The 24,249-nt window shown below is 30.0% G+C and overlaps 5 protein-coding genes across 6 annotated transcripts; 3 read left to right on the top strand and 2 right to left on the bottom strand.

The window, feature by feature from the left end:
- The first annotated feature begins 2,256 nt into the window (after window positions 1-2,256).
- On the top strand, window positions 2,257-3,798 carry LOC108568184 (adult-specific cuticular protein ACP-20-like). Its single transcript, XM_017929123.1, has 3 exons — window positions 2,257-2,949; window positions 3,019-3,207; window positions 3,263-3,798. Exons 1-3 carry the CDS (start codon window positions 2,938-2,940, stop codon window positions 3,551-3,553), a joined length of 492 nt encoding a protein of 163 aa, XP_017784612.1. The 5' UTR covers window positions 2,257-2,937; the 3' UTR covers window positions 3,554-3,798.
- Window positions 3,799-16,396: 12,598 nt separating this feature from the next.
- Window positions 16,397-18,863, top strand: LOC108568226 (DNA-directed RNA polymerase II subunit RPB1-like). The gene is made up of 3 exons (XM_017929188.1): window positions 16,397-16,777; window positions 16,891-18,291; window positions 18,490-18,863. Exons 1-3 carry the CDS (start codon window positions 16,763-16,765, stop codon window positions 18,694-18,696), a joined length of 1,623 nt encoding a protein of 540 aa, XP_017784677.1. The 5' UTR covers window positions 16,397-16,762; the 3' UTR covers window positions 18,697-18,863.
- A 668-nt stretch (window positions 18,864-19,531) lies between these two features.
- On the bottom strand, window positions 19,532-21,743 carry LOC108568227 (peroxisome biogenesis factor 2). The gene is made up of 2 exons (XM_017929189.1): window positions 21,201-21,743; window positions 19,532-20,250 (listed from the first exon to the last, which is right to left on the bottom strand). Exons 1-2 carry the CDS (start codon window positions 21,309-21,311, stop codon window positions 19,537-19,539), a joined length of 825 nt encoding a protein of 274 aa, XP_017784678.1. The 5' UTR covers window positions 21,312-21,743; the 3' UTR covers window positions 19,532-19,536.
- On the top strand, window positions 21,119-22,740 carry LOC108568230 (chromatin modification-related protein MEAF6). The gene is made up of 5 exons (XM_017929192.1): window positions 21,119-21,202; window positions 21,708-21,820; window positions 21,875-22,078; window positions 22,135-22,171; window positions 22,377-22,740. Exons 2-5 carry the CDS (start codon window positions 21,743-21,745, stop codon window positions 22,619-22,621), a joined length of 564 nt encoding a protein of 187 aa, XP_017784681.1. The 5' UTR covers window positions 21,119-21,202; window positions 21,708-21,742; the 3' UTR covers window positions 22,622-22,740.
- Window positions 22,741-22,790: 50 nt separating this feature from the next.
- LOC108568229 (osteopetrosis-associated transmembrane protein 1) lies at window positions 22,791-24,019 on the bottom strand. 2 transcript variants are annotated; one of them, XM_017929191.1, is made up of 6 exons: window positions 23,866-24,019; window positions 23,637-23,811; window positions 23,472-23,586; window positions 23,193-23,419; window positions 22,974-23,136; window positions 22,791-22,914 (listed from the first exon to the last, which is right to left on the bottom strand). In XM_017929191.1, the coding sequence occupies exons 1-6, from the start codon at window positions 23,913-23,915 to the stop codon at window positions 22,871-22,873; spliced, it is 774 nt and encodes a 257-aa protein (XP_017784680.1). In that variant the 5' UTR covers window positions 23,916-24,019; the 3' UTR covers window positions 22,791-22,870. The 2 variants fall into 2 exon arrangements, with proteins under 2 accessions (XP_017784680.1, XP_017784679.1); XM_017929190.1 differs by having other exon boundaries at window positions 22,792-22,914; window positions 23,637-23,814; window positions 23,866-24,018.
- Window positions 24,020-24,249: the final 230 nt, after the last annotated feature.

The raw sequence follows: 24,249 nt of genomic DNA, 5'->3' as shown, positions 1-24,249 counted from the left end.
CTCCAGATGAACTTATATCTTATATACCGATAAGTCTATTGCTACTAATATCCAAAGTGTTTGAAAAACTTTTCCTAAAGAGGTTTCAACAAATAATCCTTTACTGATAGTGGTTAATCGATTAGTTAACCAGGATCTGGAAGAGAAGAACTATTGCTCAGTTGTATTTCTTAGGCTTTTGAAAAAAAAGATAAATCTTTTTCATAACTTTTATATAATCATGAAATCTTATTTAATTAACAGAAAGTTTTTTTATTAAATTGGAGGAAATACAAACTAAGCTGAGTACCCTCAAAACGGTCGTTCCACAGGGGTGTGCCTTGAGTCCAATTACATTTTCTATACTTCAGATATAACAACGATAAACAATGCAACATTAACTGCAAAATCAATTTTCTAAATTTTCTGTCGAATAGACTACATAAAAACTCTTTAATTTATTTAAAATATAGTATATAATAGTGATACATACATTTACAAAGTTAAAATTGAATACAAAACACATTTACTTCCTTGGAATATGGTTAAAATACACAAAACCATGTTTATTTTGTTTACAATACGAAATATAAAAAATAAAAGAGACCAAATAAAGAAATCTGAAGTATACACTTAATCATTATCGTAATTGAAATTTGTATTTTTTTGCACAGTATTTTTTTTTATTGTTTCATAGAAAACGGGAAATACAAAAAGTTAATATATAATAGCGTCAAGATCGTAATGACTATAATAAAAACACCTTTTTTAATTTGAAAAACCGAAGAAACGTAATTTTGCAATAATTAAATTATTGCCCGTACATAGGTAACACGGTTTTATTTACGGTTTGCAGCATTATAACAAGTTATGCAAGAAGGCAATCGTGTGCACATACAAAAGTTGTACTTAACGATTTACTTGCCGCATCTTTTATGCTTCGTCCTCATTTATAATGCTTCAGTTGTGCGAATATTCTCAACGTGTAAACATCAGTATCATCAAATTTAAAAAAAGTTATATTCTTGAATTATAAATTATTTATATGAATTGAGTTTTTTTTTATCAAAATAAATTAAGTGATTATGATTTTTATGGATTTTCAGACTAATTGGTACGTTATTTTTTTATAAATATTTTACAAATGTTGTCGAACCATGTGAAAAAATAAAACTAGTGGCAATATTTTATAGTGAATTTGGATACAGTAAAAAATAGGCGGTCTTTTAAGTAAACGTTTGGAGCACGTTGTTATTAAAATAAATTGTGCCACTTATAACTGCAATGTGTATTGCAAATTTCATCATCTTATAATATTTTGAGGTCTTAGATGGAATAATTAGCATGTACGCCGGCCGAACTGTGGGCTTTACGTTTCACTTAACACGGAATTCGATAAGACTGACACACTTGAATAATAATCTGCGGATTCGAATAAATCTAGCTCAATGATAACCAATATTACATAATTGTCTTTATGCTAATGGTATTATCTATTATTTAGAAAAAAATGATATTAATTAAATATTAATTTAATATCAATACTCTCAAATGTGTTTTTACACAATACTTCGGGTTTAACAAATCGTTTTTCGATTTCTACTATTTCTGTTTTTACACAAAAAATATAATTGAAAGAATATAAATATATATTTTTTTAATATTTTATAACTAAATAGAAATATTAAGATAAAATATACTGCTTACTAATAACTGAAATTAATACTATAATACTTTTTTTTATCATATAGTATTTTTCTCAAGGAAATATGATTTCAAAATGTATAAAATGTCATCCATTCAACGATTATTTAATCTGAATCGTTTTCTTTTCAGAAATCTATTTTTCTTTCATTTATTGAATATCTAAAATAGTGAAAAGAATAAATGATTAATATATTAAATTTTAAAAAAATAAGAATTTTGATTATAGAAAAATTCATTTTTTTTCTAAACATTTAATAAATTTGGGAAACATCTTGCATTTTGTTTGAGAATATTTATTAAATTTTGTAAACTTTGTCCATTTTTTTTGGGAACATTTAATAAATTTAGTAAACATCTTCTATTACTTTGTTTTAAAGAGTTAATAAATTTGGTAAACATTTGTCATTACTTCTTTTTGGTAAAGCTTTAAAAATAATGGTAAACATTATTATTTTTTTGTGAACATTTATCATCGCCCATATTATTAATAACAATTTAGAATTATTTATGTTTTATGATTATATTACTGAAATGAATATTTCAGATTTCAAATGAATATGAAGATGCGTTAACAATAATGTGTTTCTATATAATTTTTAATTCAGAAACCGCATTCTGAAGACTTGCCATGCATGATGCAATTTTCTGCAATAGTTGGGAGAAATTTATTCGAAACCCACACATATACAGAACAAACGTGCTAGTGGCAAATAATTGTCTATGGTTCCCATAAATTATTCGCAAGCTTTTCCTATAGTGCAGATATGCGGTCGGCCCAAATGCTTTCCGATTTTTGTCCCGGCACTTCTCATTATGCTATTTTTTTACCACTCTACTACCTCGAACTAGTTAGTGAAGATAAAAGTGCGCCTTGATAGTTTATGCTACGATTTCTTTCATGTTACATAATCCGCGCTGCGGACCGGCCTGACGCGATGCAAGGGCGTTTGAGGATTGGCGCGGAAGAGAGTGAGTGGATCAGAATTGTGCGCTCCAGTTTTCTGCATTGCTGCACAAACGCACAGACAAGTACTGAGCACTTTCCAATTGCCCCTATTCTGCCCAATGTTTTTCATTTAAATTAATAATAAATGCAACGGAACGAAACATGCCCCAGCCGTACGATTTTTTCGTTCTGATCCCAAAGTGAACGTTGCTATGACTATATAAATGGACCTGGCCACTCTGATTAGTCAGTGATCAAACGACAGCTCAAACAAATACACCAAACTACCCTAAAACACATACAACATGTTCACTAAAGTAACTACAGCAAATCCATACAATTAGATCAACACATAATTGATTTTTCGATTTCTTCCTATGTTTCAGGTAATTCTTCTTGTTGTCTTAGCGGCTTCAGCCTATTCGATAGAGTACGGTGCGCAGTCTTACTCATCTATAAGCTCTCATGGTTTGGGAGGCGGCATTGGGGGTATTCATGGAGGCGGATATGGTGGTGCCATCTTAACAGCCGCCCCAGTAGCCTATGCAAAAGCAGAACCCGTAATCGACTACTATGTAAGTATATCAAATGCATTCTACTATTAGATTACTAAAGTTAACCCTCTCGAAGGCTCCGCCTAAATATGCCTTCAAATATGGAGTTGAGGATCCGAAGACTGGTGACAAGAAAGAACAGTCCGAGGAACGCGTCGGAGATGTTGTAAAGGGACAATACTCCCTTGTGGAACCCGATGGTACCATCCGTACTGTCAAGTATGTGGCTGATAAGGTGAACGGATTCAATGCCGAGGTGATTAGATCCGGTCACGCTGTCCACCCGCAGATCGTCCAGAAAGTTATCGCTGTGCCCAAAGCCTATTCTATTGGAGTTGGCGCATATGGTACTGGATCTTACCACTAAAATATTGCAACCAAAAATACCATCATCATGTAATCATCAAGTCATCGACATTCCATCTCACATACAACCATTCATCTCTCTCACCCTATATTATATTATGTTATATTCGCCATTTTGTGTGACATGTTTATTTTGTAAAGGTTCTTATACTATATTTACCTTATCACTATGTGTACATACTCTAGTTATGTTTTCTTAAATATTTTATTGAATTAATATTGAATTCAAGATACAACTTCTCTTTTTCTCTTATTACTCTACTTCACACTTACTCCCTTCAAAACACATACACCATCAGATTTTCTAATAAAAATGAAGTAAATGAAGAAAACCAATATACAAATAATGTTTGATTCAAAAAAAATGTATATACAACAATTAACAACCTATACCTAAACTCTAACTGGCATTAGATTGAAACTAGTGTTTTCAACCTTGTTTTATCTTGCGGCAAATTTTAACCTATAATTAAGGCACACTTTTTTTATGTCGTGTAATTTTATTCACAATCTGTTCATCTATGTGAATATTGAGAAAATTTAAGATTGCGGTTGACATTAGGTAGGTAATCTTTCCCAGTGGATAGTTACCATTATGATGATTTTTAATATGTAGGTTGGCTGTCGTCTTATAGGTTAACTTCAGTAGTATATTGATGCTCAGCGATTCCACTATTTCCTTTCACTGTGAATCTGCTGCTATCCTTAACACTGTCATTGTCCATCGACTTGGTTGAAGGTCCATACGCTGAACCTCATTAATTTCACTGTCCATGACCGATGTCCATGGCCTATTGCTGTAACCACAGAGAGGGCTCACAAAGGGCCTGGTTTTGACCAGGATTCGAACGTGGGTAAGGCGACTTAACCATTCGGCTATTAGTCGCCCTAATTAAGGCACACTTAAATTATAATGATTCCAAATTTTGATATGAACACATATTGTGCATTGAATTTCCATCGAAAATTATTTTATTAATGATCTTTAATAACTTTCATAGCAAAAATCTATTGGTTCCTCGTCATCTTGCATCTTACTTTCACCATTTGTCCCACTGGAAAATTTTATTCGGGCCCCTAAATCTCTCGAGATTTTTTAAGTAGCGAGTCTGATGCAAATTTGAATTTGGAATACTCAGACAAATTTGATGGCACCAAACAATGTTTTATTTGAAATATAAAAAAATCATAGAGCCTTAAATAACAGAGAACCTCCGAGAACCTCGGAGGACCACATTAAGAAAGTCGTGTGCCTCGGACACCAGTTAGTTTTACTATTTGATGGTCGTAAACTATTTTTTATATAGGCTCCTATAGATCCTATAGAAAAAGTTTGCTGTACATTGCCTTAAACGTAACAGCAATTATGAACTAATCATTAATTTCATGTTAATTTACATATTTAGTATCAATCTATAAAGCGCAATAGACTCAGTTGAATCAATAATTATTTCATAATTTTCTAACATATTAGCAACATATTATTCTAAAAGATTAATATTATAATAACCTCTTATTTTTTTATCTAAATATTTTGGCTAAATTATAACTGTTTATATTATAAACCATTATTATTGCATCGCGGTAGGCATAGTCCATGCACATTCCATTACGACACCATTTATAGTTTCCTTCTAAGGAGTGCAAATGTAAAATATAAATTTTATTTAAACACAATATTTCAACACTCCACATTGGCAAATATACACGCATCAAGGTAATTGGGCCAATTACTTGATTTTTTTAGTCTTGATTTAACGCGATTCTTATAATTCAATACAGGCGAAAGCAAATGTATCTATAAATATGTATGAAGTATCTAATAATAATTACAATTATCAAATTATAATTTCCAATATATTAGGAATTCGATGTTGAATGTATTATTTTTCTAATTTTTAAATAAATATTGCTTCTTGATAGTAACTTCTTGCAGACATAAATGAAAATTTGCATCTTGTCTTGGACTTAGACTGGGTATTTTAAATATAGTCTATATTATTTCATTTTTAATGTTTGCTATATCAGGAGTTCCAAAACTGTGCGCAACGGCGTCATTATTTATGCACAATTTTGCTACTGTGCATTTGAAAGAATTCTTTACTTATTGAAAAGTTTTGTTGATATCTGTTATTATATAACTACGATTTTCCATGAAATAAATATACAAATAAGGATAAATAGCCGCTCCTTTTGCATCACCTTGCTCACATGATTTATAGTCAATCTTTCTATTATGTACCGATTTCACATAATTAAAATTTAAATTATCAACCAAATGACCGAGATATAATTTCCGGGTCATTTGAGGCAAAAGAGATTTCGAAAATGCATTTATAGTTCTAATGTTATCTAAAATAGTAAATTATATAAAGATTTTTATCATTTTCTAATGTGCCGAGGATGGTTTGTTTTTGTTATTGTACATTTTTAAAGTTCGGATGATTCCTCGGTCTAGTGATTGTATTAATAATGTACAGTTAGGATAGAAACAAACATATTTGACTCAGTTCTTCAAAACTCATTTTTTTTATAAGATGTCATCCATCATAATCTACTACACGGACAAAGCAATTATAAAACCAGATTTCAAACATAATTTTAAGTCATTCAACCTTTTTTTATTAGATATCCACAAAACAAGTAACTGTAAATTATTAGGTTTTTTCATTACAAGAGGGCTTAAAGGATTTATTGACATTGGTTTTATAATGAGATTTCCTGATAGACAGTTACATCTATGAAAGGTGATTCTTTAGAAGCTTTAAAGCTAAATACCAGTAATGTTGCATTAGAATCTAATGATTAGATGTTGAGTAGATGTTAAGTTGAGTACAAACTAATTTATAACTGCATTATAAAATGACTGTCGCAAATTTGTCCCGAATTATATGAAAAACACATTATGAGAGTACGGCGTAATATGATTTAATGTATTTTAAATTATTTGTTTTCTCAAGCTCATCCAAATGGCTATAAACGCCTACACCACAAACAATCTCAGGCCGTGATAATTAGAATGTTATATATCCTTACTGTTTTGCTTTGTTGCGTTAATAATGAAGCATTGCTGTGTCAACTAAGTGAATTGGTGATTCAAGGGTACTATAAAAATACACTTTGTCTTACCTTGTATATTTTAATATCACGGATTTCCCTAGTATTTTCGGAACAGAAAAAAATCAGCTAAATGCAAATTTTATGCGCTAAAGGTTCTATCAACCTTTCGGTGCATACCAAAGGTAAAAAAGAGTTATTCTTATGTTATATATGCTAACGTTATTATGGCAATGATGGAATAGTTGCCTATCTCAAGTTTGTATTAAATAATATAACATGTTATGTTGACCTGTATTGGAAATTTCTTACTTAAAATTCAAAACGCTGCGGTTTGTTTAAAACTAGATGTTATATTGGATTCGGATACCATTTACAAGAAGGGGTTGGATTAAGGATAAAAAATATTTGAGTCAACTTGATGAATCAATAAAATAAAATGCTTTGCTTATGAGGTATAATAAAAATGACTTATAGCAACAACTTATTTGTTGTCTTGCCTGAACGGAAATATATTTAATACTCTTGATGAGTATTGTCCAATATATACAAATATGTTTTAAGTGAAAAATAAAAAGGATCTTTGGAAAAACCGCGTAAAGAGGAAGATATAAAAATGTTTTTGAATTATTTGTTAATAGCGAATTTTTCCACAGCACCCCAAGTCAAAATATTGCAACATAAAGGTGCAAAAATAGGGATGTAATTACATGTATAAAGTCAACATTAAAAGGTTTTAATTACTCATGTTATCAAGAACCAGTTAGAATCAACAACAGTAGTATAGATACATATCATGACACAATCAATATCTGAAATATACGGACCAAAAAGATCTATGAAAAACCATTGTTTTATAGAAAAATATAATCTTTACGTTATGCAGGCGTTCTTTAAGGATAGATTTCATCTATCCAACGGAATAAAACCATGTGAAAGTCGATATCGTCACAGGAAAATTTGTAATTCATTAAAAAAATGTTATGTTGACGAATTGCCCATACAAACATTAATGTTACAAGTAACAACATAACATTAACACAAAGCATGCTCGTAATACCAGCCGAAACCAAAACGACTGCTGTAGAGAAGTATAGGGTGGCCCATCGGATACGCCGGATTTAATTTTGAAAAAGTAAATTATTATTTAATTGTCAAATCTTTAGTGATTTATAAAGTGGACATGTTGAGATTAATTATGGAATACTCTGTTTGGCCTTGGCTGTGCTGGCATAATCTGACCCTTTTGATAAAATTTTATAAGACTTTTTGCAAGGCAGTTGACTCAATTTCAGAAATAACACGTTGGATCTCTTTTTTCACTTCAGGAATTATTTGTGGTTTATCTTAACAAATTGATGGTTTCTCATGTGGTATCATCCTGTTGAAACCACATTTCTTCGAGACTCATTTCGACCAATTGATCCCACATTTTTTGAGACAATTACACCTCCAGCCCATAATCCGCACCAAACCGTGAGTCCTTGTGGGTTCATCGTATTTTCATTAATAACTCTAGGATTTTCATTGCCCCAAATTCGACAATTCTGCTTGATAATGTTTAAAAAAAAAATGTTTTTAAAAAAACTTTTCGAACAGTTTCCGCAAAACTTTAGCCAAATTTGTAATATGTTTTAAATCATAATCAAGAATAAAGACATTATACATAACTAAATGTAATAAAAATTATATAATTAACCACTTGCAGCCGAACTCAGCAAATTCTCAACAGTATGCGAGACAGGAAAAAATGAAGAAGGGGTTTTCAAAATATTAATCTTTATCAACTTTTCCCCATACTATGAACACTTTTCTTATTCACATGACTTATATAGCAAAACCCTGACATATAATTTTATATTAAAAAAAAATCTTGTACGGCATCGACCAGGAAGATGACAATCACTCTAAATAGCCGAAAGACATCAAATTTTTATAGAATAAAGAAATCTCAAAAATCAAGTCTAACAAGAAAAGATAACCGTACGAAGTTGATAGTTAATATGCAAGTTTTATATTACACGAATTAAATTTAAATTAATTAATTTCTGCGTTGAGGAATTTAATAAGTAAAAATATTAATATGTACTGTAGAATCTCGATTAACGAGCACCTCGCATAACAAGTAATTCGCATAACGAGCAAACAAATTGTAACAAAAATTGCTCGTGAATCATCAATCACCCTAATTTATAATATATATATAATTTTCTTTATGCACAAATTTAGTATTTTTTCGGCATTTATATCGGAAAAAAATGTTTCGCCTTGCGAATAATATACTGTAACGAATTATGCGCGTTAAGCGAAGTTCCACTGTATTTATAACACTAAGTTTGGCATATTTGGTAATATTCATGATGTTAACTTTATAAGAAATATAAAATTATCTTATATAATAATAAACAAAACGTATTGTACATGTTTTATGTACGTATTTATTGACAGCAGCTTTTTGTCATATACAAATTAACAATAATCTTATATAATAAAAATAAACAATATAGAAATTAAAAAAAGACAATCATGCGGGCATCATTTCGTTTTTTTTTAATCATCTGGTTATATTGTTTCTATTGACAAATTAAGAAAGTAAAATCATCATATTTTTATAATACATTTCCTTTCAATATTAATAGATAACATATACAATTTACATATTACCAAATTGTGACAGATTGTAAATATAGAAAAAATGTTTTCTTAGCAAAGAACAAAAACAAATATTACATGATCACTTTCACCATTCTCAAATCTATTTTTTGAAAAAGTTTTATCATTTTGAAATAGCAATTGTATAAATATAATTTGCTCCTTCTACTTTCATTTTCTTGAAATATTCTCAAACAAAAAGTTCTTCATCATTGTTATTATTCCAGTATGGACGTATGGTATCCAATTGTGGGGTGCTGGCTGGCTGGCTGTTCTGGCTATTGGTGTACTCGCTGAAGCGTTGCAAACCACTAGATTTAGTATATAGATTTAAGTAATTATTAATGTTAAAATCATCATAATGGTAACTATCCACCAGGAAAGATTATCCATCTATTTTCAACTGCGATCTTAAATTTACTCAATGTTCACTGAACAGAATGTTGATGAACAGATTGTGAATAAAATTATACGACATAAAAAAATCATTGTTATTATTCAAAACAATATCTATTGCAACAGTTATAAAAAATAACATGTAATTATATTTACAGTGGAACCTCGCATAACGAGTATTTCATTTAACGAGCAAAATAAATTGTAAGAAAAATGACTCTCTTAACGAGCGACTTTTCGCATAACGAGTGATGATGAGAAGAGAAGTCCCCGATTGCGCGCATGCTACATTTTTCAAACTTGTGTATACATATTATGTGTATTTTTTGAATATGTTTCACTATACGATATAAATCCGAAAATTTTGGAACGGATTAAACTCGTTAAGCAAGGTTCCACTGTATATTGATAATTTCAATTATTAAAAACCATTGCAAAGGGTTATTGATCATATCTCAATATCAACCGTTACAATTTCTGGTAGTCTGAAACTGTTTAGCATCATAAAATAAACATTGTAACATCTACTTAATCCCGTAAAATACTTGGTTTTGTTCCGTAAGCGTATAACGCTGCTTTTATGGACAGTGAATACTTATATGAATAAAACAACAATCGAGCCGATAAAATGAGTTCGGCAATTAAGTTTTTTTCGTATAGAAGCAGATAGTCCGGCTCTTTATCAAAATTTAATAGCTGTGCAAATGCATGTCTAACTTGCGACGAAACCAATTCATTTAATTGACCAATTAATTAGTTGGAACTGGACTTTTTAGTATTAGAAATTTAAATCGAGTTTGCTTCATGTAACGAACGGTTATAAGGAAACAGGAAAAAATAGAATGAAAAGAATGATGTGGACGCGAATAATCTCGTCTAGATCTCGATTCTCGATTTTCAGCGTGTTACAAATAAAGTGATATATTACTTTCGAGCCGGTGTATGTTCGGAGTTGGCGTCTAACAAACGGTTTAAAGTAAAAGTAAAACGTTATTGTAAAGTCTCAAGTTTTTCAATATCTAATAAGGACACACTCGATATTTGACGATTCTTTCTCTCTCTGATATCTATTCTATAGGTTTTCAAATTTGGTTCTCCAGTTAGTTTTCATTTTTTAATGTACGTAAACTAATTTATTAAACTTTATTTCATTGCGTTTGTGTAAAGTGCACATACTGGCGCCTATAATATGCCATATATCATCATTAATATTAGTTTTATGTAAATTCAATTAAAATTAATTTCTAAATTATAATATATTACCTATATTTTTGAAATTGTCATAAAGAAACAACAACTCTGTGACCTGCTAACTATATCCATATAATGTATAACTAATTATGTGACTGTAGTAAATTTGAACAATAAAAAATAAATTTGATTTAAAATTTATAAATAGAATTTTACATAAATAAGAGATTCCGAATTTAATCTGTAAATAAGTTAAGTTTATTTTTTTGTATATATCTTCTTTTTTCATCATAACAGAACTGCCTGTACAACTAATTGGAGCAACGACAACTTCTTTACATTATAATTGTCTCATGTAATAACACCGAATTGAGGTGTAATTATATAAGCTTTCTTCTTTCCACGCTAATCAACTCGGAATCATTCAGACACCTTCGTTCGTTCGTTATACACGGATCAACCGAAATACTTTCTCCGCATATTTTTACTTTACTTCAACATTAGATCCCCAATGGCAGCATGTTTAAAATCGCACCTCTTTTTCCTCACTCGACGTTGCGCAATGAACCACAATAACGAGTACATAATATTCCATAAGAAAAATATTGTATGTATTTTTAGATTTTCATATTAATAATTTATTAAATATATAATTACTAAATAACATATGATCTAACGACCTTGGTCCTTCTGTCCTATTTCCATATATATATATTGGTGATAAGCCTAATTCAACTGAATAATCAAATGAGCTTTTAACATTATTACAAAATTGTATTGTGAAAACGCGATCAATTTGCTCTTGTTCTATTATGTATTTGCATTTACATATTTGCATACATACGACCGATTTCTTCAAATATAAGTAAACTACAACCTTCGGTATTTTTAAGTGAAAGGGTTATTTTTTCTTAATCACTAGCCATCCATACTTCTAGCCTTTTTCATAAATAATTATAAACTATGATATAATCCATGTATACTGTTGCTAACGAAATATTCAGCAATTAATTTGATTAATTGATATTAAAATTTATAATTATATATTTCCTTTATACAAAGTCAAACTATCTAGTCGCATTATATTATTCGTCGAAAACAGATGAACGAATATGTGGGTGTAGCAACTCTCCTAAAATTATTAACCAAGTGAAAGGAAACGAGCTAATGAGAATTGTTTAAAATCAATTACACATTTTATTTAGATAAATTGATTGATAAATTCTTACATGGCACTGCAAGCGTATTGCATATATTATATTTCCAAACATTCTTTCCATTTCTTTTTTATTGGGCGCATTAGAAACGGTCGACATTCTTTCTTGGGCGTGCAAAAAAAGAATAAAACGCGTGTTTGTTCTAATTCTGCACTATTTAAAAGCTTTTAACTATGCTTAATTAATTTATTTATTAATAAATACAAATAAAAATTAATAACGACTTCGACCCACTTCTACTTAAACCTGAAAAAATCTAATCAAATTATATTGAAGATTAATTTAACTATAAATCATTACATTTTCTCTCCATATAGATTAACAAAATTAAAGTATAATTGATTTAAAGGTTGTTATTGAAAATATTGATTCTCTATCAAATATATCCATTTCATAATTTAAAAATAAATCTGCAGAATTTTAATTTATTAATAATTAGCACTTTTAGGTTTATTTAAAATATTTCATAGCATAATCATTTCAGTTTCCTTTTAATAAAGAGTGTATGTAGGTTAAATTGGAGCAACGTGTAAGGGGCCTTACGTAACTGAGTAGAAGCACAGAGTAAATGGAAAAAGTGTTCGCCACATTTATACTGAACCGATAAAACGCATTCCATACTTCCATAAATTATTTTAAAATAAAGATTCGAGCAAATAAAGAAGTTGAAATATTGAAATTATCTTAATCCATAAGATACTTCGGTTTCACTCGAGGTTTTCGTAACCATTATTTTTATATTATTATAAAATCGACATTCGCAATTCTGTGAACTATAATCAATTTAAGTTTTATAGATTTTCCATTATTGCAACGCAAGCAATAATATTATGTTTTCTTGACTATTTGTTACCCCAATTAAATTTTTTAATAATATTAATTTATTGGCCTGATTAAAATGAACATAAATTCAATATAAAACTTAAAATAAAATAAAAAGTATTAAAAAAATCAACAATTTACCAGTTACATTTGGCAGATGGTATTTCTACCCAGAACAAATTATTCATCCTCCCAGAATTTGTAAGGTTTTTCGTCAAATCTTTATAAGGTTATTAATACAAATCAGTCTAACTCTAATAATGTTTGTAGGATAGTAAAAGAAACATAACGAGGTTTATTATTTATACTTAGCGAATTGCTTTCGCAGAGTTAATTCAACTAAAGCACCGGTTCTCAATTTTTCGTAGTTCGCGATATAAGTCAAGTATTTAGTCATTAGATCTTAGCCCTGGAAATGTTTTATTATAATGCTTTCATTGAAATTATATTTTAAATGAATAATGTTAAATATGTCTTGTTTATTTATTTGACGCTCCGCCCCTGTCAAGTGACGCACCCCACAGTTTGAGAGCAACTAAACAGTGCATATCTTAGTTATTTCTTTTGAAGCATTTTTGGTTTTCCAGTAATATAAAAGTATGAAAATCTGTTTTCTTTCAAAGACTTTTGAAAACAATTCTAACAAATTATACAAATCTAAGAATGTATACAATTTAAAAACTAATATGATAATTTTTAAAGCCGAATTGATTTTGTATATTAACAAAACGTTCTACAAATTAAACTTTCAAATGTCCACTTAACATGTCTTATTAAGATACATGAAGAAATTAATAATTATACGCTTGTAACTTAATTCAATTATGATTCATTAATTATTGAATTAATGATTTTTGTTAATGTTTCGTTAATATATTCCTATCTGACATTGATTCTGGCAATGAAAAACTACTCATCTTGTGGTAGGTCAGTAGTGAATAGGTTTTATTATATTTATGTTACGCTCCGTTAATCCAACCAACCAACCGTGTTGATCATGAAACTGTTCGCATTACAGCATTGCGAATTTAAATAGTTTCTACTTGTATATTCAATAATACAAATTAATAAAATATTCATTATAAATGAAATTGTCTTCTTAAACCATAAAATTACATATATAATTATAAATTGAATATTTAAAAATAAAAGAATCATGAATAAACTCAAGTTGCTACTGATCTTTTTGCCCTATTTTATACATTACGTAAATATAATATTACGCATCAGTGAAATCTCTTGAATGAATGAACTAATTGAAATTTTGAAATGAAATGCAATGCAATGAATTCATTAGTTAATGAATGTAGTATGTCAGTTGGTGTTTAGGAATATGAATAAATGAATTAATTAAATAGAAATTTTAAATTATTTATATTATTTTCTTAATTTTAATAATAATTGGTTTCTGTATAAAAACATATTTTGATTCAAAAAAATATTACGTATCAATTTAGATTAAATAAATAACCTTTTGAAATATTGCAATAAAAATAAACAATAACCGACGTAATTTTAATAATACTGAGATTTTAATAGACGCTTAGATATGTATACAAGTATATTTTATATGCTAGTGTAGTGGGATTCTAATATCCTCCAGGCAACTTACATAAATTTGTTGATATATTGGTTTAACATTAAATAACAGGGAAAGTTCCTATTATCAAAACTGGTCTAATTTAAATTACTTCTCTAATTATGTTTGCGACGGGTCGGGATATTCGGCAGTAGCGATTAGCTCTTACTTCGTATTAAAAAAAACTCTCGCTTCATTTTATTATTATTTATTAAAGCCGGCGCAAATCAATAATTATACAAATTTTGTACGAGTTTTTGTGTCGTAACGCATATTTGAGAAAAAGTCTTCTCTACGGCTACAAGGACCGAGATTTGTTTTCTACTTTTTTTTTGTATTGCACCAGACAAAGAAACACAAACGCGCTATCAAAACCTTTCCATCTAGTCATTTATTAATTACACGTTGACAATAATTAGAAACTTTCATTTAAATATTTCTAGATTACTAAAACCGAACTGACATTGAAAAAAAAAAGAAATAAATATAACACCTTTTTACTGCCGCCTCATTTTTGGCATATTGGATTGACTAATTAAGTTGTTGACTTATAAGTTTTTGCATATATTAGAACGTCATCCAATCTAAGTTCGTTCCATTTAAATGTGTTATCAAAAGAATTTCTTCTTTTGATAACACATTTAAATAATTAGTATATATATAATATGAAAATATAATGGAATTTTTAATTACAGCATTACCTCGTACAGTGCTGCTTCACTATAGTACGGTTTTAATATTTCAAAAAAAACAAAATAAATTTGTTCGACAATTTGTATTTGAGAAATATAAATATTTCTTAGATAGAAATATTGAGAAGAAAAAGTCTCAGGAAGTAATGTTTGTTAATTTTGTTTACTACTCATATTATTTAATATATCACTGATTCTAAAGAATCGATTGCTGAAATATTTTCTCATATTAATGAACTTAACAAAAATAGATTTATTCATTAATTTATGTAACAATAAACATTAATAATATAATTCGTTAAGTTAAAGCGAGAAATATGACAAAAAAAATATAACGGAAGAAATGAAAATCTGGAAAAATATCTACAAAACTCCAAGCAAATTAAAAATAACCAAAATACAACTGCACTACTTCAATAAGGATTAACGGCAATAGAAATCATTAATGCTAATAGAAATTAAGTATTTACTTAATAATAACCAACAGGAAAAGGAATCCTGAATTCAATAGAAAAATAGTTTAATTAATTGAAGAATGTGAACATATAATATTAATAACATTGCCAAAATTAATAGAACTTATAACATGACATATTTGTTTCATTTTTCATTAATTAAAGTTAATTATTAGTAATACGAGCTACTAAAGAAGATATGTAAAATTGTCCTATCTTTTAGTATACATTACAGTTTTTATGTTTGATTTAAGTGTGTTGAAAAAAAAATGCAAATATTTTTTTGTTTTGCGAAGACATAACTGTACATAATAACATGGGGTTTGTCGTTACTGAAGATAGACTTTTATATTTGCTATTGGAAATTTACTTTTTAAAGCTGGAAAAACATTTATACCATCATTTTTTCATATTCTGCGGCATGAATGGATCTGATATTTTTTGTAATTATTATTTTTATTGTTTCGATTGTTTTCTCTCACGGCCTAATTTATTATTTCTTTTTTTTAAATGTTATTTACAACTACAATAGAATTAAGTTTAATGATCAATAACATTTAGATTAATGTGAAATATTAAGAACTATTGCAAAATGTATCAACGGGATTGGAAACGTAGTGTAATAATATGTAAATAAAACGAGAAAACTAATTAAACATGTAAATTATGTATATCGCTAATAGGCATAATAAGCGGAATGATATTTAGAAACTGACGAAAATTTGCAATTACCGGTGCTTGTATTTTCACTTCACACTTGCTTTGTTTTTTAATCGTTTCTTTTTCGGATACTTGTTCCGGGCCCTTTTATGCACCGCAATCGGCCGTCGTCAGTCCGTCCGTCTTTCTCCTTTCTCCAAAAAATCCGCAGACACCACTTGCTCGCGCGCTGTCTTACTCATTTCTGCACATGGACGGTCCAAACAAATCCATTTGAAATCCGTAAACAGGTGAAAGTGATACGCGCGCCCGCCAATTATCTGGTCAGATGTACTGGACATAACCTATCATATCTGGACCAGTCGATCTAGTATATAAAGCGGACTAGATCCAATTCAGTCATCAGTAGTAGTATAGTTTTACTACCAGCGACTTTTCGTCGCGTATCGTTGAAATAAAAGCCACATAAACCACCCCCAGGCATTGAACATGGCAAAAACTTTGGTAAGTACGAAATGGAAATCAAGTGCCATCCGAGTGAATTATAAACGAATTTCGTTAAAAAAAAGTGATATTAGTGGCAAATCTGTAATACAGCATCTTCTTCTTTTTTTCAGGTATTTATAGCACTTTGTGTTTTAACCAGTTGGGCACTCGAAGACCCCGATTTAATCCGATACAATGGTGATGCCAAAGCGTTGGCACTTGGCCTCTCCCCATCTAAAGGTTATAGCGGTGGTTATTCTGCCTCTAGTCATGCTTCAAATGGTTTTGAAAATGCTTACAAATCATCTGGAATCATTTACTCTGCTGCCCCAGCTACCAAAGTAGCCGCGGTGCCAACACCTAAGATCGTCGCACAAAATTATGCCGTATCCGAAGGATTGGGCCTGTATGGAGCGAAAGCTTCATTGGGTCTAAATAAAGTTTCCTATAGCTTAGCCCCATCAATTTCTTCTTATTCCTCGGATTCCAGCTATAACTCTGGTTCTAGCTACTCCAGTTCCGCGTCTTCCAATTTTGACGGATATACCTATAACGTTCCAGCCACAAAACTGCAAGCAGTTGCTCATCCTATAATCAAATATACGACAACCCCAAACATTGGATCATTGAACCGTGGATACTTACCGTCCTTTATCAACACTAAATCTTCATACTCTTCAAGCGACGCTTCTTCCTCTTCTGGTTATTCAACTCAATCTTTATACGGAAGCTCTTATGGTATCAAGTCCGCTCCTGTTATTGCCTCTTATGCTCCAACCATCAAAGTCGCCGCTCCCGTTATTAAATATCCCGCTCCAGTAGTAAATTACCAATCTGCCGCTATTCAATACCAAGCTCCAGTAGTTAAATATCAAACCCAAGTTTCCCAAGCACCTATAACTACTATCTCCCACGTCCAATCAGCAGTCAATCAATATCAACCACAATATGCTAAAATTCAAGCACCGATCGCAAAATATCAATCTACAGTATCTCATGTTCAAGCTCCACTTGTTCAACATCAAGCGCAAGTTACTCATATCCAAACACCGGTTGCTCAATACCAACCTATTGCTAGTAATATCCATGCTCCAGTAGTTCAATATCAATCTTCAACTTCTCAAATACAACATCAACCAATTACTGTTCTCAAATATCAAACTCCAACCGTAGTTAAATATCAAGCTCCGTCTCTTGTGAAATACCAAACGCCAACTGTGATCAAATACCAAGCTCCAACTTTAATCAAGTATGAAGCTCCGACTCAAGTGTCTTACGGAATTTCAAGCTCTCAATCAGGAGGTGAATCAAACAAATTCGCTTCTCATCATTCTTCCGGTTACACTCCAAGTAGTTACGCGCAAATTTCTACTCCTGTTGCTGCCACTCAATATATTGCCACTCCAGTTGCTACAAAACAACAAGTTGTACAAGTAGCTCCAATTAGCTCCGGAATCTACGCTTCCCAATCCAGCAGTTCATCGGGATCCAGTCATTATAACAACCATCATGAGGAACAAAGTCAATATTACGTAAGACTATAATTTTAAAATAATTACAGTATTTAAACGCAGAAACCTCTAAACGAGACATACAAATTTAGGTCTCTACTTTCTGCTCTGCTTTCAAATGCTCCAGATTTGATGAACATATTGAGTATTTCGATAATTATTTTTAGAATTTTCTCGATCATTTCAAAATACTTTTAGCTAAATATAATATATTTTTAGGATGCTCATCCACGCTACGCATTCAAATATGGTGTGAACGACCCACACACCGGTGACATTAAAGAACAAAAGGAAGAACGCGACGGTGACAATGTAACTGGACAATATTCATTGGTAGAACCTGACGGCAATGTTCGCACTGTAACTTACAATGCTGACTGGAAAACTGGATTTCATGCAGAGGTCACGAATTCCAAGAAACAATAATAATGTCAAACATCGATTATATTCTGTAGTCCAATAAGTCACCCCCATCACAAATTAGTTTAAGCACTTCATTTCTCATTTCCCTCTTATCTTCTCTTGCCGTACTTATTATCTTATTCTTTACTAGTCTAACTTCATATCACTCTGTTATGTATATTGAATATAATAACGACTTTATATTTTTTTACCTTTTTGAATGTGTATATATATACTAGAATGTGATATGTTATATATGTTTTATATCTACTAATAAATATTATATAGTATTCAATTTCTTTCCTTTCCTATAACGTCTATTATTGGACGCTCTATCCTCTTTTTACATAATCTCAGCTCGTGTTAATTATTGCGTCTTACAAAAATATCAATTCGATTCCTTGTAGGTTTTGCAGAAATTGTCTCTTTCCGCATTAAATAAATTGCAATTAAAGTTGGATTTCCGCATGCCTTGCCTATGAAAATTCTATATTGAATCGCTATTTTACATTCAAAATTATGATCATTGCACACCAAAAATAACGATTTCTAACCAAACGATATCGCCCACTCGATAATACAATTAGCGGTTCCACCTCCACCCCTAAATTAAAGAAGTAGAATAAAAATAGGACTGGTTTGAAGTTTACATAACTTTGTTACTATTTCAAGTTTTCAAAGGAGGCCCCAATTTAGAAAGTGATCTACAAACGCATTTTGTGTTCCGTTCCGTTCGGTATATAAATATTATATAATATACTTTTATGATGAAAAAGTCTTTTACTTTTAACTGTAGTTACGATGCTCAATTGACTCTTTTTTTTGGAAATATAAATAAAAATCTGTTTCTAATACAAGTATAATTTATTTACAATTCATTTTATGACAAATTGGATTTAATGTAGAAAATTCGCATGTAGGACATTCATATTTCACATCCGCCATTTGATTTCCCTTCAAACAGAAATAACAGAATATATGACAGCAGCCCATGTGGGAAGGATGAATAGGAAATTGTCCGCAAACTGCACACTTCGTTTCCAATGTCAACTTTCTGTGCACATTTGCCACTTTAGGCTTCTTATGTACAGGGTTCCAATGTCTCATCATTCTTGTCATTTTCTGATAATTAATCAATGGCAGCAAATACACCAAAATTTCAATAAATCCATTCCAAATTAATTCTCTTGTCATATATTTATCTTCATAATGACGTTGGACGTTATTTTTGCTAAAATCTTGGTTTAGACAAAGGAATCGTTCAATCAGTTGCGGCTTTTCTCCGCCCCTCAGAAATAAGGAAATGTTGATCAATCTTAGTAATTGGATACATACATCAATTTTGTGGAAATATGTATTAATAAAATGGGAAGGCGTCGATGATTCCATTTTTTCTTTCATGTAATTGTACACATTAGCAAATACGAAAAAATATTTTTTCGTTGACGATAGGTTATCATATTTGATTGAAAGTAACTTTTGTCCAAAACTGCAATTATGATTAAGGATTGAATAACTTAGAATTCCTATTCGTAGCAGGAAGTTTAATTCCGGTTCAAATTTTGAAGTAACGTCGACCTAAAATTACAAAAAAAAAATACGGTGTCTTAAAGGATTAAACGATATTATAATCAATACCTATTTATATTCTATATATAAAATATATATTTATATATTTATATTACAAATGTACATGAAACTTTTAATATAATTGAACTTGTGTAAGATCTAGTGATACGTGAAATGTATGGCGGGCATAATGGAATTATGTTCGACAACCATTGTATCAGAGTAGGTATTTTCTGAACGAACATGAGTCAATTTGTGATAGCTATCTACAGTGTTTCTCAAACTTTTTGGTCCGCGACCCTCTTTTGCACTGAAAAAATTTAAAGGACCCCCCGAAAAAATAGTATGTGTAAAAAAACATACCGTCCCTTCTGTCATCAATTTTTCTGCGATCCCACAGTATTTTTTGCGACCCCCACTTTAAAAATCTCTATCCTAGCTACTTTAAAAGAATTTAAAGATACAATTTTAAGAAACTCGCTTATAACAAAATGTATTATTCATATTGGAAATGAATGAAAATTTGAAGTATCTGTCTAATTCAGTGTTTCTCAAACTTATTAGTTCGCGACCCCCCTAAAAAAATTAAAGGACCCTTCAAAGAATGGGTATGTGTAGAAAAATATCCCTGTCACCAGTTTTCAACCCCCATTCTGAGAATCGCTGGTCTAATTAACCCACATGTATATATGTATCATAACAAGGAACTTATATTATACAAATTCATAATTAAATTGGTAAATTTAAATCTGGATAAGACTAAATAGAAAAAATATTTAAGTGAAAAAATCTAACTTAACAAATTGAATAATCAGAGCTGCAATTGCTACAAAAAAATTGTAAATATTTAGAAGTATATGACCATTTAGTCAAATTTAGATTGAACAATGAGTATAAAACAATAAAAGCTAAAGAAAATGCAAAGTAATATTATTTGGTGCAGTTGCAATTTAACTTACAGGTAAATATTTCAAACATTCCTCAAGATGGTGTTTAAATTCCTTAAAGACTTCCTTATCAAAATAAACAGCATTAATTTGTGTTACACGTAGTAACTTGCTTTTCGCCATTTTTTACAATAATTTACACTATATTATCTTCTCAACATAACCTGAAACTTTAATAATGGCTAGTAATGATAACTGAATAACATTACATTAAACTTATTCAGGAATAAAATATGGCGGAAAGTATACACGAAAACTATGAATCAACAAACATTTTGTTTGAAAAATTATAATCAAAGTGTTTATGTATACAATGTACACATTTTTACATTTATTTATTTTTTTTCTTCCTCCTGCTTCTTCCCTCTGGAAGAGCATCCACTATTTAGCATTTAGCTACGTCATTTATTTATAATTCTTCTTCAATATATTAATATTTCATTATTTAATAGTTGGCAGTCCTGCAAACTTCAAAAATGGGTATTTTGTGATTTACATTTTGACAAACATATTTTGTAGGTTGTTTATATTTTTGTTAATCAGAGCAATTTAAAATGTCTTCTAAAGGAGTATCAACAATTGATGCAAGAAATGAACTTGCTGACTTGGTTAAACGTAAAGCCGAAATTGCTGTAAGTAATGCATATTGTTAAGCTTTAATCTCAATTTTCAATATTTTTTGTTAGGAAACCCTGGCTAACTTAGAGAAGCAAATATATGCATTTGAAGGATCTTATTTGGAGGACACACAACTGCATGGAAATATTATTAGAGGATGGGATCGATACTTGTCAAGTAACAAAACAACAAATTCTAAAGCTGATAAACGTAATCGAAAGTTTAAGGAAGCTGAAAGATTGTTTTCAAAGTCTTCCATCACTTCTATGGCCGTTAGTAATATACATTATTTTTTTATACATTTTATTTAATAACTATACAATTTCAGGCTGTCAGTGGAATTGTTGATTCTAATCCAGAAAAAAGTAAGAGTTAAATTATTATGTTATTTATTTAAAATTTGTTATATTCTTTACTTATTGTAGTGTAGCTTTAGTTATATATGATTTAATATTTATGATTGTTATAAATATTTTAGAGAAATATTATATATCATATTATAAGAAATAAATTATGTAGAATATTATCAAACTTAATATATCCATTTATGTGTTTTATATTTGTTTATAGATGATAGACACAGTGATACAGAGTCACAAACTAATGAAGACTCCAGCGATACTAATATTGCGCCTGTTTTGGCAAATCACATAGATTCAGGCATTAAAACGGCTGGTAAACACTCAACAAACCCTACCAGCAATGGCACACAAAATGGACTAGATAGATCTAGTCCTGGACGTGATATTTCTGCAAAACAGAAGAGTTTTAACAATAGCGCAAAAAAGAATAACAAAAAGGCAAGGCATAGGTAAAACTATATGAACTTGCTAAATTTAAAGCTTAAGATGTGTAGCTTTGATTCAGTCAAGCCATTTTCTCTCTTCATTTATATGGTCTATTTCAGGATATTTTATTTGTCTTTGTGTGTTAAGATAAAGCAATATTCATTTATAAATATAAAATAAATCATAATTTTATATTAATGTAAACAATGATAAAATATAATTAGACTCCAAGCTTACAACTTCAATAAACTAACTCCATTAAAAAATAGTCTTCACCTACGTCGCATTGTTTTGATTCAAGGATTCTGCAAATCGACTTTCTGCAAAATAAAATTGATTGTGAAATGACACGTGAATAAATAAATAAAAAACAACGTACGTTGGAAAATTTCTGGTGTGCGCATATCTGTACAGAACTTGGCTAAAATATAAAAAAGTAATGTAAGGAAGGTGGCAAAGCCTGTCGAGATAAGAAAAACATATTCTTTTCGTTTACGATACTCGCAGCATCGCCGGCTCCATTGAGAACGAGTATTATTCATCTGAAAAATATTTCGTGTAATGCAATATTAACTCAGTTTCCAAAAAATAAACTAACCAAATCAACAATGTCCATGCACATGCCGATTTTTTCGTTTATATTGCTGATACTTATATAATATTCGTTCAGAGCTAAGTAAACATCCATGCAAGTAAAACACATTATGTTTTCATCTTGATATGTTGCTTGCATGCAATTTGATGTATCATTTAATAAAATATTGAATTTTGTTGTTTCCTCTGAAGGCATGTTTGTTATTGTGTCATTGATCATCACAAAACATTCTGAAAAGTATAAATAGTTTAGATTGCTTAAAAAACAGGGGAACTTGCATACCATAACACTTTGCTCTATTCCAAAGATCAAAACTGTTGTGATATAAAGTGTCTATAATTTGTAGTCTATCTAAATTAATATAATCATTTATACATATTCCTGCTTCATCTGAAAACTAAATACATATGTATTACACTGATTGCAGTATTAATAAATTTTACTTACTGTTGATAAATTGTGATAACTTTGTAGGACATTTATGTATTTATCAACACATGATTCACAAAAGGTAATTGGTCGGGCATGTACTATAGCACATTCAGTGAAATTCGATATGTAAGCCGCAAAATTGTTTTTATACTCTGTACAGTTTACAGATGTATTATTACCATCAGTCTGACTACTGCACACAGGATAATAATTAATTTATAAACATCTTGCAATGAAAACTAACCTTCTCCTAATTGCATTTAACATAATAAGCAGTAATAACGAATAATGCATTTTGAAGAACTATATCGTTTTTATAATTCCCGATAGATTTATTTTGATGACTAACAATATACTAATAAATACAAGTATGCAATCCCATTGTTTATAATACTATTTGTTGTTTTTAACCATAGATGTCACCATGGTACAAACATATACAGTACTTTGGTTTCCGAGCTCAATTTGTTGCTGAATCGTTTTTTTAATAGAAAACATTCGTATATCAATTTTATTATTACTTGCAATTGTAAAAGGTTAGCATTTGTTTGGAAAATGATAATTTTGGTTCAGTTACGGAATAAATATTGCAATCTTTTATATATTTATTGTTCAACAACCATGATTA

The sequence above is a fragment of the Nicrophorus vespilloides genome, unplaced genomic scaffold, assembly GCF_001412225.1.
Source record: "Nicrophorus vespilloides isolate i.1.1-1 unplaced genomic scaffold, Nicve_v1.0, whole genome shotgun sequence".
Classification (NCBI taxonomy): Eukaryota; Metazoa; Arthropoda; class Insecta; order Coleoptera; family Silphidae; genus Nicrophorus; species Nicrophorus vespilloides.
The sequence above is the reverse complement of the archived record's forward strand: the minus strand, read 5'-3'. Positions and strand labels throughout refer to the sequence as shown.

Coding starts and splice junctions, on each gene's coding strand:
- LOC108568184 (XM_017929123.1), top strand. Junction 3,208..3,262: donor AACCCGTAATCGACTACTAT/GTAAGTATATCA, acceptor ACCCTCTCGAAG/GCTCCGCCTAAATATGCCTT.
- LOC108568230 (XM_017929192.1), top strand. CDS start 21,743: ATGTCTTCTAAAGGAGTATCAACAATTGATGCAAGAAATGAACTTGCT. Junction 21,821..21,874: donor AACGTAAAGCCGAAATTGCT/GTAAGTAATGCA, acceptor ATTTTTTGTTAG/GAAACCCTGGCTAACTTAGA. Junction 22,172..22,376: donor TGATTCTAATCCAGAAAAAA/GTAAGAGTTAAA, acceptor ATTTGTTTATAG/ATGATAGACACAGTGATACA.
- LOC108568229 (XM_017929190.1), bottom strand. CDS start 23,915: ATGCATTATTCGTTATTACTGCTTATTATGTTAAATGCAATTAGGAGA. Junction 23,587..23,636: donor GTTATCACAATTTATCAACA/GTAAGTAAAATT, acceptor ATATGTATTTAG/TTTTCAGATGAAGCAGGAAT. Junction 23,137..23,192: donor GCATGGACATTGTTGATTTG/GTTAGTTTATTT, acceptor AATATTTTTCAG/ATGAATAATACTCGTTCTCA.
- LOC108568227 (XM_017929189.1), bottom strand. CDS start 21,311: ATGGCGAAAAGCAAGTTACTACGTGTAACACAAATTAATGCTGTTTAT. Junction 20,251..21,200: donor AATGTTTGAAATATTTACCT/GTAAGTTAAATT, acceptor TTGTAATTTTAG/GTCGACGTTACTTCAAAATT.
- LOC108568226 (XM_017929188.1), top strand. Junction 18,292..18,489: donor AGGAACAAAGTCAATATTAC/GTAAGACTATAA, acceptor ATATATTTTTAG/GATGCTCATCCACGCTACGC.